The 12,419-nt window shown below is 50.8% G+C and overlaps 1 protein-coding gene across 1 annotated transcript; it reads right to left on the bottom strand.

Annotated features, from left to right (window-relative positions):
- Positions 1 to 402: 402 nt before the first annotated feature.
- Positions 403 to 10,535, bottom strand: ATOX1 (antioxidant 1 copper chaperone). Its single transcript, XM_030573704.1, has 4 exons — positions 10,428 to 10,535; positions 8,455 to 8,530; positions 4,712 to 4,887; positions 403 to 658 (listed from the first exon to the last, which is right to left on the bottom strand). Exons 1-3 carry the CDS (start codon positions 10,431 to 10,433, stop codon positions 4,763 to 4,765), a joined length of 207 nt encoding a protein of 68 aa, XP_030429564.1. The 5' UTR covers positions 10,434 to 10,535; the 3' UTR covers positions 403 to 658; positions 4,712 to 4,762.
- Positions 10,536 to 12,419: the final 1,884 nt, after the last annotated feature.

Here is a 12,419-nt window from a genome sequence, read left to right as displayed (position 1 = left end):
ATGTTCAGCACCGGACCCTGATCTCAGCTGGGATCACTAGATGCTACTGTAATATAACTGTTCCCTTGGGATAGAGGGAAAATGATATGTCCAAAGGATCCACTCAGCAAATCTTGTGCTTCTCTCACATTTCAAGCGACCCCCCCGCTCCGCTGCAAAGTCTGACTATAACAAAGGTCCACTGAGACACCAACTCATGTGACTTATCACCTCATCAGCATTTGAACTCAGCTCTCCAGAGACATTACCTCAAGCCGACTGTAGCCAGCACACAAGGCTCAGGGCAAGTTCCCTGGAGAACAAGCAGCTTGGAGATCCTCTCCTAAGTAACAAGCAGTCTCCTATTTCTAAGAGCCCTACTTGTGCATCTCCTGGCTGAAGAAAACACCAGGCACCAGAACATGTATTTGAAAAGAGAAGCATCCCCTTCGTTTACTGCACGGCCAGAGAGGGAGAGCACACCTAAACTCTCCATTTCAAGAGGGGAGTTTTACAAACTATGGTTCAAGTAGATCATGGTCCTTTAGTCTGAGGGTCCTTCCTCCTCCCAGCCTCCTCCTTTCCAACATCTGGCAGGGTATCCGGGGTCAAATGACAGAGGGTGTCAACAGATCTGTACACAGGCCATCTTCTCACTGAAGCCATCACGTTAGCGCTCCTGCAAAAACAAGGACAGTGGGGAGGGGAGTTATACTGGGCTGCCCCCTGCTGGTTAAACCTTAAAGGAAACTCAGCAACCTGACATCTAGTCAATTTCAAAATAGGAAAAGAGTTCCAGGTATTAATTCCCCGCGGGACCCTCCAGCCAGTGCATGTGGTTTCACAACTAGTATCCTCATTTTAAAGAAAAAATCCTCTCCCTTCTTGCCGTGTGCCATATACGCAGGAAGTGACTGGCTGTATGAGAAGCATTGCGTCAGATGTAAAGCAAACTACCTGAAAAGAGAGGAAAACATTTACTGTCCTCCAGCTACACTTATCTGAAGAGGTTCCTTGTAACAAGGGTAGACAAAGGATTTTCTAAGAGTGATTTTCAAGTAGCTGGTGGCCATTTAAACAGCAACAAATATAATGTACGTGATCCAAGTCCATTCGCTATCCAGTGCTTCCAATTGTCAGAGCGCTACAGTAAAGATAAGGGCCAGACTTTCAGAGCAATGGGCACGTGCAGCTCCCATTGACTTCTGCAGGATGGGTCAGTGCCCAGCAGTCTTGACAATTTATAGACTCATAGACTCTAGGACTGGAAGGGACCTCGAGAGGTCATTGAGTCCAGTCCCCTGCCCTCATGGCAGGACCAAATACTCTCTAGACCATCCCTGCCCATCTTTAACCCTAAACAGAGTCCTCCAGGGTGGATTGATTTAAATCAAGGCAATTTAAATCACGATTTAAATAACCAGCTGGAAAGCCTCAATCTAAATAATCAAATCAACTTTTCCATTTGTCCTATAGGTGCATTCTCATTGGTTGATATAACCACTAATACATATTGATTTACAACTGAACAGACAGAGCCTTTACAATAGACTTGGTCCATCTTTTTGCTACCTAGGAGGGTACGCTATAATTGTGTACATTTATTTAAGCAATTATATAAGTACACCTCTACCCCGATATAACGCTGTCCTCGGGAGCCAAAAAATCTTACCACATTATAGGTGAAACCGCATTATATCGAACTTGCTTTGATCTGCTGGAAAGCGCAGCCCCTCTTCTCTCCCCCAGAGCACTGCTTTATTGTGTTATATCCAAATTCATGTTATATCGGGTCGTGTTATATTGGAGTAGAGGTGTAAATATTTTCAGATTCTTATTAGTTGTACATTTAGTATGTTAGAAGATGGTGAATGATGGGCAGGGCCATAAATATTCATAATTTGAGAACTTAGCTTCTCCCTAGCCGAGCTCTGATTGGCTAAGAGTGTGAGAGGGAGACTGAGTCATAAAAAGATTGAGTGACTTGCCCAAGACCATATAATGAGTCACCTGCAGAGCAACGAACTCAGGACTTCTTGGCTTCCTATTCTTTCCTGTTCATGGAATATTTCTTCAGTGTTTTATGTTTAAAAACAGAGTCTGAGATTTCATAAATTTTTGTGTTACTCATTTTTTTTACTAACAACATTTTCTTAAAACCAAGATATTTCTTCAAACAACATTTTAGAAGAATTCAGGGCTTCTCTACATTAGCAAAGTTGCACTGATTTAATATCAGTTTTGTTAAACCCATTTAGTTCAAGCAATGCAAATCCCTAACACAGACACACACACAAACCAGTTTAATCCTCACTTCAATTGCTTTATCTTAATTCAGGAATTTACCAACACAAACTGGTTTAAATATGTCTACATTAGGGATCTGCACTGCTTGAACAAGATAGATCTTAAATCTACTTCATTAAACTGGTGCAACTTTGCTAATGTAGACGAGCCCAGATGGACAGCTTGGCATATCCAAGGTACAGCACATGCAGTAACAATGCCAGCTTCCCCTCCCTACCTCACCCCACTTGTCTCTCAACCCTGCCCTGGAGAAACAACCTCTTGTGGCAGGAGGATAGTTCAGTCTGTGGCCTCTCCCCTAAAGGTCTTAGAGAGCACGCAAGCTGCAGTGAGGTCTTCTTGGCTATCTGCCCACTAGGAACTGGACTGAAACCCATTGTCTTCCTTCACAGTATCCACTAAACTGTTACTAGTTTAGGGCTCCATCTTCTGCACCCTCATGTATTCAAGTCCTCAGCTAGGTTAAAAAACTGACTTGAGGTTGGCGCCTCTTTAGTTAACGAGCAATCTCCTGAGCCATCGTCTCTCTGGGTCTGTGTCCTACTCCCTTTTAGTGCTACTGAGACACCGGGGATCTTGTTGGCTGGGTTGTTTTGTGTTGTTCAGTGTTTGTTTTCATTGATGGCACTTTCCAGTAGAGCGCAGATTCTGCTGGGAATGGTGCTAGGCTGGTGTTCTTCCACCTCCCCAGAAAAAGTAGCCCAAACAATTAAAAGTCCCATGAAATTCAAATTATTTCCTTTTCTGCTTGTTCTCACCAAAGTAGTGTTCAGCATTACTTGGGCTTAGTAGCAGATAAGGCCCAGGGCCCTGTAGGGAAAAGGGGCTGGTTTCTGACAGCACTAAAAGCGAGACCCAGCCATGTCTCTAAGCACTAGAGGCAAAGACGGGGTTCCCTGAGATTGCTGGAACCGGCTCAATTTGCCTTCCCCTCTTTCATGTGGCCTACTGGATAGGGCACTGGGCTAGGAATCCAGAGAGCGCCGTTCTATTCCTGGTTCTGCTGGGTGACCTTGGACAAGTCACATCCCCTCCTTGTGCCTCAGATTCTCCATCTGTAAAATGTGGTTAGTGATACTCGCCTCTTTTGTCAAGTACCCTGAGATCTACAGATGAGAAGTGCTCTGCGAGTGCACGGCATTATTCTCTCTGAGCAGAGACTCAAGGGAGAAGGATCTGGCCTAGTCAGGCTTCCCCGGTTCCTGCTCCAGGGGCAGAAAAGTTGGCTGCAAAAGGCATCCTTTAACAAGGGGAGAAAGTCTAGTCAGCCCAGGAGAATGCCAGATTCCCTGGCCATTCCCCGTCACTTCTGACATGCTGGCATAGAGAAGGGTGTCTCTCGGAATGAGGGGCCATGTCTAATACTAAGGCAGAAGGGACCATCAGGGGGAGGAGAGAGTCCCTCTCAGCCTCTCCCTTCTCCTATACACACACGCCGTTTGGTCATCTCGGGGTGGGAAAGGGAAGGAGCCATCCTCTGGCTTCCCTCAACATCCTGCTGGAGCAGAGCCTGGGGACACGCAACCCCTGAAAACTCTCCCTCTGAGAGATCACACGTGGCTGCTGAAGAAGCAACGGTGATGCGACCACAATGGGGCAATTGCTAGAACCAAAGCTCATATTTGCAGCCAGTCAACATGGTGGAGGGAAGCAGACAGGTTTCCAAATGTAAAGTCTGTGTAAGGTTCTCCCAGGAAACAGCGACTGTTCTTTAACGTCCCTCACCCCGGCCCTATGCACGCACCGCTGTGGGAGCGGCAGCTCTGCATTCAGAGGGGCCAGTCTGTAGGCTTCCGGCCATGCTGACTGTGAATGCTTCCACCTCAGCTCGAGATCCCACCTCGGATGGGGCAAGGGGCTGGCAGGGCCGGCTCCAGGTTTTTTGCCGTCGCAAGCGGTGAAGAGAAAGGAAAAAGAAAAGCTGCGATGGGTGGCTGGTCTACTGCGCTGCTTTATTCTTCGGCGGCTGGTCCTTCCCTCCAAGAGGGACTGAGGGACCCGCCGTCGAAGACCCGGATGTGCCGCCCCTTTCCATTGGCCGCCACAAGCACCTGCTTCCTGCACTGGTGCCTTGAGCCGGCCCTGGGGGCTGGTGCCTCATGGCAAGGAGGGCAGGGGAGTGGGATGTTAGGGTGGTTTTAGCTCCCATGCCACAACTGAGCACCGGCCAAACTTTCCTTACATGCCAATCTCGACACTTGCCGTTACTCCCCAAGTCCCACCTCATTGGCATCACAGTTCAGCCTGCTGCCCAGCTCTTCACGCTGCAACGTGCCCAAACCCTGCTGCTACTGCATTGTCAGGGCTGCCCTGACCCAACATCACTTCACATGGGACCCTGGGCAGAGTGGGTGAGCTCAGGGTTCCTCCCCAGTGTCTTGCATCCACTAGCTGTGTAAGGAGAGCCCCTTGGCAGCAGACTGACCTCCTGTGGGGTGTGGAGAAAGCCTGACCCTCCGACCCATCGGCTTGGGGGTTATTTCTCCCCCAGGTAGGACGTGCTTTTCCCAGTTTTCTTCAGCGTGGCCAGCAAGGTGTCGACGCTGTGCTCCGAATCAATGCACACCTTCTTGTTGGGCAGGTCGATCTCAAACTGGACACCTGGGGGAGGAGAAAAGATACCCTACATGTGAGAGGAACCAGCCGTGCAGCCTCCAACAGCGCACCCACCATGGCCACCCCCCGCAACTCTTCCCCCCTGTAATGGATGTGGTAGAGCTGATGCACTGACTATCCCATTGAGAACCAGGTGAGCAGCCTAAAAAAATAAACAAGACTCTGGTAGTGTGTGCCCATTCTTGCTCTGATGCAAACTCAGACATCACCCAACCACTGCTCCTGCTCAGACGTGCCATCCTGCCCCACGGGTACAGGCCCCCAACCATACAGCTTCTCATGCCGCTAACTCAGCCTTTTAACTTCACTGCAACCTCAGGAGAGGGCATGAATACCCCTCTACTGCATTTCTTTAGCCTCTATCCTCCACAGGTCTCAGAGTGCTTTGTGGGGCTCCTTCCCCACAACCTCAGCCCATGGGAGGAAGGCACAGCCTATCTTATTAGTCCTCTTTCACAGAGGGGGGGAACTGAGGCCCAGGGACCTTGTGTGACATTCTCCAGGGTCAGACAGCAAGTCAGGAGCTTCTCAGCCTATGCCTCCAACCACCAGAAGTCCTCATCCCCTTGGTTTAAAGAGACAATCCTTAGAAGTGTGACTGGTGAGGAAAGTGCTGAGAAGCAGGCCAAGGGTGCAGGGATTCAGGATTGAGTTGAGAGACAGGAATTTAGTTTCCAGTGGCCCCTCTGTCTGCTGGGGTTTGAAAACGCAGAAGCTCAAGGCACACTGTTAACTAGAAAAACTACCCCTGGGATACATGGAGTACATCACACAGAGCGGGGCAGTCAAAGGATATTCTGTTAACACAGGTTTTGTGCACCTCCTGCTGGCATGTCAACATATTACCACCACCAGACAAAAGTATTACCAAGACCTATCCACTTCAGAGCTCGCCTGCTGCCTCCCGCCTGGCCCTTCCCTTCCAAGGGCAGCACAGTCTATGGCTCCAGAGCAGCACGCAGTTACTCCAACGAGAGGCTAAGCAGCAAAGCTGGACTGATTCAGTGCTAACACTGCCAGCCTGTTGGGAAAAGGCATTTTCCTGATCTCTTCCTGATGCAGCAGGGCCACACAGGGTGAGGGTGGGAGAGGCATCCATGTGAAACCAGAACTGGCATGAGCTACCAGCGCGGGGCGCATTTGCATTCATTCAGAGCGCTCTGAGGTTTTTTTGCCCTGTCAATTATTGTTCCACCTGCCACGTTGCTGGGGAGCGGCCATCTGGTTATCTGGGAACCCCAGCGTGGCTTTCTTGGTAAATACAGCTCAGGAGACACCAGCTTCAATATATTTTATTTTTGAAGTCTATAATAAATAAAAGTCCAGCGGGCCAACTGGAGGGCCGAGCATTCCCCTGGTGATCTTAGCTCTCCAGCTGAAACTTGGGCTAACCCACTCTCAGTCAAGCTGAACAAAGCTGGGCTTTCCATGAGGAGTCGCTCCTCTATTGGGCAGGGAAGGCAGCTGCCAACATACCCACCCCGGGGCAGACTCCACTCCTCTGTAACACAGATGGGGGCTGGGGGCTGTCATTTGGAAGAGGTGGTAAAAGCAGCTGAATGGGAAAGTGCAGGCTCCTTGATCAGTGGCGGGAAAGGTCGGCCTGTTTCTCCATAGCCACTTCAGTGATGGGCACCCTGTGCTTGTTTTGGAGCTGGCAATATCCCTCAGGGGAATTACAACAGCTCTCCCTATAGCAGCAGTGCACGGGGAGGAGTATGCTAGATGCACCAGGCCTCTGCTCCTTCTGCTTTCAGGGCCTGGTCCAAAGCCCAACGGAGTCGGCTGAAAGACTCCCAGGGATGTCAGTGGGTTTTGGTGGGGGCCTTGCCCTGAAAGGAAAATAGAAACTGCTGCAGTCTGTTGACTGCAACTTCCTGCAGTTACAAGATAGCTCTGAGCAACTTTCCTCCCCCATCTCAGCAATGGTCACAGAGTCCAATTAGACATCTTGCCACTGCAGATCAATAATTAGTTACTGACTAACCAGTTGCAGCAGGGGCTCCCACAGGAAGGGGGTGGGTGGCTTTCAAGGAGTGGCTTGACCCCCAGTTCATCTGCAGGGGGAGGGCAGGACTGAGTTTGGAACAGGCAACCTTCCAGCCCCAAACTGCTCCTCTGTGAACGTGATTGGGCAACACTGTGCTAAGCCAACTGCAATGTCGGCCAAAGTCCTTTCTGCTTCTCTTTGCCAGGAGTCTTCCCCCAGGCCCGGGCAGGCAAGTGCCTCAAGAATGGGCATGAGAGGCCCCATCATCAGTCTACAAAGGAAGAAAGGTCTGGCTCTGAAATAGCCAGAAGGGGTGGGGCAGGGTGGATTTTAAAAAGGAATGGGCACGTCGTGTTTTAGATGTCGCTCACCTCTCTGCCAAGGATGCCCAGAAAGACGCTCTTTAAGCCCCCTACAGGGGCTCTGTCCCTTGCTGTCTCTTACAGGTGCAGCATTAATGCCACTGCATGCCCCTGCTTCATGCCCCTTCTCCTGGCTGCCCAGAAATGCTACTTTGCCCAGGCAAGTTTCCATCAGCAGAAGATCACCTGGCAGACTCTTGTCTGTTGCCAGGAATGCAACTGATCAGTGACAGAAGGGCCCCAACTGGGCCAGAGGTGCCAGCCCCAAGGTGTTCAGGTAGCAGCAAGAGTAGCCTGAACTTTCCCCAGACCCAGTCCTGAAATGGTGCCACACATGGCGAAGAGCAAACCGAACACTAGGAACAAAAGCAGGAGCCGGTTTTGCAGAGAGGGGAGCAGGTGAAGGCTCTAAGTGAGGACCCAGTTCTTTAGGGAAGTAATTTATAACATACAGGGTGAAATCCCAGCTCTATTAAAGTCAACGGCAAAACTCCCCTGGGGTTCAGCAGGGCCAGGATTTCATGGTCCTTCATCCAGGCCAGACAATCCACAATTTGCCTTGACAGGGGCTTGTGCTGGCTCTGTCACCTGCCAACAGAGCAGCTCCCTGTTGGTGGAGGGCATCATCTGGCATGCCAGAGCTTCCAGGACAAATGCCACGGCGGACCAGTCCAAAGCAATACTCCTCCCCTGGGGGGCTGCACTGTCTCTTACAAAAGGAGGAGTCAGCATAATGAGGCCTTCCCTCCCATGTAGGATTGAGAACTACCCCCGGCCATGGATGACTTTGCCAGGACACAGTGACCCCAGTGATGCTCACGTTAACTCCACATACAGTGCTAGGCAAGCAACAGCTGTGACCACGGAGATATGGGGAAGGAAAGATGCCTCTGCAAATAGCAGCCACTATCCATATGTACTGGACATTGCAATTGGCCGGTTAATGTCCCAGACACAATGATAACAACACAAACTCTCAGTGTTTGGGCCAGAATGGTTCTTCTGACGCAAGGGCCGCCGTGTGCCAATCGTCAGCTGGAGGTGGGGGCCAGTCTGAGTGAGGCACTTGACTACAATTTCCATTTCACTGCCATAGGAGCGGTTGGTCCCTTAAGGCTAGCATGGAAACTCCCACATCCATGAAAGCTGTTCTTTGATCCCCGTGCAATTCTCCACCTGGCTCAGAGCAGTGCCACTCACCTCCCAGCTTGTTGAGAACGCGTGTGACTGCGTTGGAGCAGCCTTCACAGGTCATGTCCACGGAGAATTCGTGCTTCTGAAATAAGGAAGAGAACAGATTGGAGACAATCAGGAGCCCATCTTGCTTTGTCAGCAATGATCCCAATACATTGGCCTGGGACCTCAGGAGACCTGAGTTTGAAACCCTCATAACGTCACATACAAAAGGTGCTCTCACCCCAATCCTACCAGGCACGGATCGTAATCCAAACACTGCAAACGTAGTCTGGCATAAAACCAAGCTTTCTGCAAACTCCAGCATATCTAGTTACTTGATCTCATTGCTTCCTTGTGCTTCACAACCTGTCTGTATTCCCCTGCTATGTTCTCTTAGACTCTTCGCTCTCTGAGACAGGGGCTCTCTTTTTCTTATACTGGCCTCGTGTAATAGGATCCTTGTCCATAGTTGTGGCACCTACACACCCCACTGCAATACAAACAATACTACTGTACCTTGAAAACATGATTAAAGGGACATGACTGGCACATTTTTTAAAAAAACAAATATTTTTAATTATGATCCTAGCTGCTACTCAGAGATATTCTATCGGTAACATACAATATATTTGCCTGTGTTATTAATGAACATATTCAGTTATTACAACTGAAAGAATCCTACATTTCTTTTTTCGCACTAACGCTGTATGTTCGCTGTTTAGATAATAAAACCAATTGCCTTCATTTCACTGCTGCTTCAAGGCCATGGGCTCCTTGACCCTAGAAAGTTAGGTTGACCCAGTTACATCATTCAGAGGTGTGAAAAATCCAAACCCCATGAGCAACATAGTTAAGCTGACCTACATCCCGTGTGGACAGCGCTAGGTCAACAGAAGATTTCTTCTGCCAACTCAGTTGCTGCCTATTAGCTACCCTGACAGGAGAGCCTTTCCCTTCGGTGTGGGTAGTGTCCACACTGAAGCACTGCAGCATTTTAAGTATAGTCAAGCCCTTAGTCAGTTTCTGTCCCCCTCCCACGGCATTTGAGTTCCCAAGGCTCCAAGGGAACGTTTTCATCCAGAAAGACAACAACAGTTTTTTGTTCTCGTTGACATTTTAAAAATTCATTAAGGTTAGTTTGATTTTGAGAGAACTTTCCCAAAATGAAAAACTTTGGAAAATCCCTCCCCTTCTGTTAAACTGGGTGCAAACATCTCCATGGCAGCAAGAGGTGTAAATAAGGGGCTTCATGGACCAAGCCCTCCATCGGGCCAGGCGTACAAACACAGTCCCTGCCCCGAGGAACTTACAATCTTTGCAAGCCAAAAAGAGAAGACATGATACAGGCAAGGGGGAGCAGAAGGAACCGATGAGAACATTGCTCAGCAGGATGACAAGCAGTGGTCTCAATACCCCAGCAGCCTGACCCTCAGGCATTTCCTAGCCTCTGCAGCACAAGAGAACCTCAAGGGTTGGTTTGGAGGAGAACGAGCTAGTTTTGTGGCTGTTTGGCTTCTCCCAAGCGTGAGGATAAGGATCCCCCACGAGTAAGGAAACCAGGTGCCATTAACCTGTGCTGAGGACTATCTCCAGCCCCAGAGGCCCGGGCGTGTCCCCACTGTAGCTACTAGTAACAAGTTATCTGGTTTTCAGGCAAACGCCCAGCCTGAACCGATTCCCCTCGGTCCCTGCTGGGCACAGCATCCACTGGCCCGGGCCCACCCAGGTTTGGGGGAAACCTGGATCCGCCTCTGGACTCCGTATCCGGACCAACCCCCAGCGGGTCGAACCCCGGCAGGCTTCGGGCGAATTCGGATCAGGCCCCTCCCCGGCCGGTGGGAATCCAGGCCGGAAAGGGCCCGGGGGATGCTCCACCCCTCCGGCAGTGGGGACCCGGGGAAAGGGGGGGGGGCGTCCCAGCTGCACCCCACGAGCAGCCGCCGGGTTCGCGCCGGGGCAGTCCCGGGCCTGCAGCAGCGAGCGGCCGGCGCACCCACCGGCATGGCAGCGGCGGGCGATGCTGCTCCTCTCCCGGCTCCGGGCGGACTGAGGCACAGGCCGCCGGGACGTGCAGCGCCGCCGCCGCCTCCTCCCCCGGGGCAGGCTGCTCCCGGCCCGTGCACGCCTCCCTCTGGGCCGCGGTGCTCGCTCGGCTCCCGGCCCCGTCCCTGCAGCTGGCGCCGCCCTGCCTGGCTCCTGCACCAGCCGCCCCGAGAGCTCCGGGGCTGCCGAGCGGTGCCACTGGCTAGGAGGCAAGGGGGACAAGTGGCCCTAGGCCTGGCTTGGCCTGCCCTCCCCGGAGCCATATGCTCCATTACCCCCCCCCCCCCTCATAGGATTAATACAATCCCCTATGGAGCTTTCTGGGGTGACACAATCCCCCCCTCCCTGTAATGATGCCCCTGGCTGAACCCCACAGACAGAGGCTGAGAGCTCAGTATGAGCCCCCTGCACAGAAGCCTGATGACACCCAAGCCATCGCTACTTGACCCCAGGCTTTTAGGGGGTGTCCCAGGAGCATCCCCCCAGCGTTTTAGGCAGGGAAAGCGTGACAGCTGCCTTGGCTGACATCCTGGGGATTGATCTGGGGACTTCGAGCTGAAAGCATGGGCTGGGAGAGCTACAGAGCTGCCCTACTTGGGGCTATAACAGACCCAGAGCTTCTGTGGCTGAGCATAGAAAGGGGGACCTGTAACACAGAGGAGAATAGATGGGTCCTGACCAGGCAGGCCATGCAGAAGATGGAGAGCCCCTGAGGTTTGGAGCCCTGCAGTTCACTTAAAGGGAGGTCTTGTTATTTATTTATTTTAAAGCGATTGTTACTTTTTGGGTTGGAACAGCTGAGAGACTTGGGAAAGGCCTGTCACAGGCGTCACTGTGTTCCCATCACGCTAAAGGGGCCCAATAATTGCTAATATGCATCATGGACTTGCCAGGAGTACTACCCTGCACATAGGCTATACTCTGCCAAGCTAGTTTAAGGGGAGCGTCCATCACCTGCCTGGTGCTCCCCTAAGCATCCGGCTGCCGGACATCGCTGTCATACAGGGCAGGGTTGACCCACCATTTATTACACAAAAGCTGTGTCTACACCAGACAATAGAACTGCTCCTAAGGGACTCTCTGACGAGGAACCAGTTTTAAGTGCAACTGGCTGGCCAGCTGCATTCGCACAAGTCACACTGAATTGTGCCTCAACCCTGCCCACTCGCACTAGCACTGTTCTAAACCATTCCAAGTTGCGGTGACTTCTGTATATCTATCCCACAGTTCCTGTTCTTGGTGCGGCTTCTAGAAGGAGTCGATTCTGTGAGACTTTGCAATGCCACCACTGCACCAGAGGGCAGTAGCCAGAAACTCTACATGGAGGTTAACTGAATAGGGAAGACAAATGAAAAAGCGCAGGGTGAGGATTGAGATCAGAAGTTATTTGCTACTGAGAGAGAAAAGGTAATTGTGGGAGGACTGGGGTTCTCTGTTCATGCTGGGATTAAACTGGTTCAGAGTGAGTTGCCCTGCATTTAGACCCGCTGAAAGCAGATTTAATCCAAGCTATATTTGGCATGATGCATATGCGCTATTCGGAGCACTTTCGTGGAGGACCCAGTGTTTCCTTAGGAACCAAATGGCTTTTAGGCTGCTAAACTTCTCTAGCGTAGGTGAGACCCAAATGTAACCCCACACACTTACATTTCACCTCCCTTTTCTACAGAGCTGTGACTGGGACAGTAAATCAGGTTTTGAACAATTTAGGATGAAGGGTGATTTTTTTTTTTAAATAATGAAAGAGTTTTCACTCCTAATTAGGAAATGGATTAAAGCTGATGTCAAGTGCAGATACTCAGAATCTGATTGGGTTTGGGGAAAGGAGACTTTCTCCCAGCTGAACTTGCTGGACAAACTGCTCCATAAGAATGTGTGTGTGAGAGAGCAATAGAAGTACCCGCTAAAAGAAAAGAGATTTAAAAGGAGGGTGGTGTTAAAGAAAG

Source organism: Gopherus evgoodei, chromosome 8 (genome assembly GCF_007399415.2).
Source record: "Gopherus evgoodei ecotype Sinaloan lineage chromosome 8, rGopEvg1_v1.p, whole genome shotgun sequence".
Lineage (NCBI taxonomy): Eukaryota > Metazoa > Chordata > Testudines > Testudinidae > Gopherus > Gopherus evgoodei.
This window is presented reverse-complemented; position numbering and strand designations above follow the sequence as displayed.

Bases quoted from the DNA above. Each gene is read 5' to 3' on its own strand.
- ATOX1 (XM_030573704.1), bottom strand. The intron at 4,888-8,454 runs GTGAGTGGCACT...CTCCTCCCCCAG, and splicing joins CGTTCTCAACAAGCTGGGAG to GTGTCCAGTTTGAGATCGAC.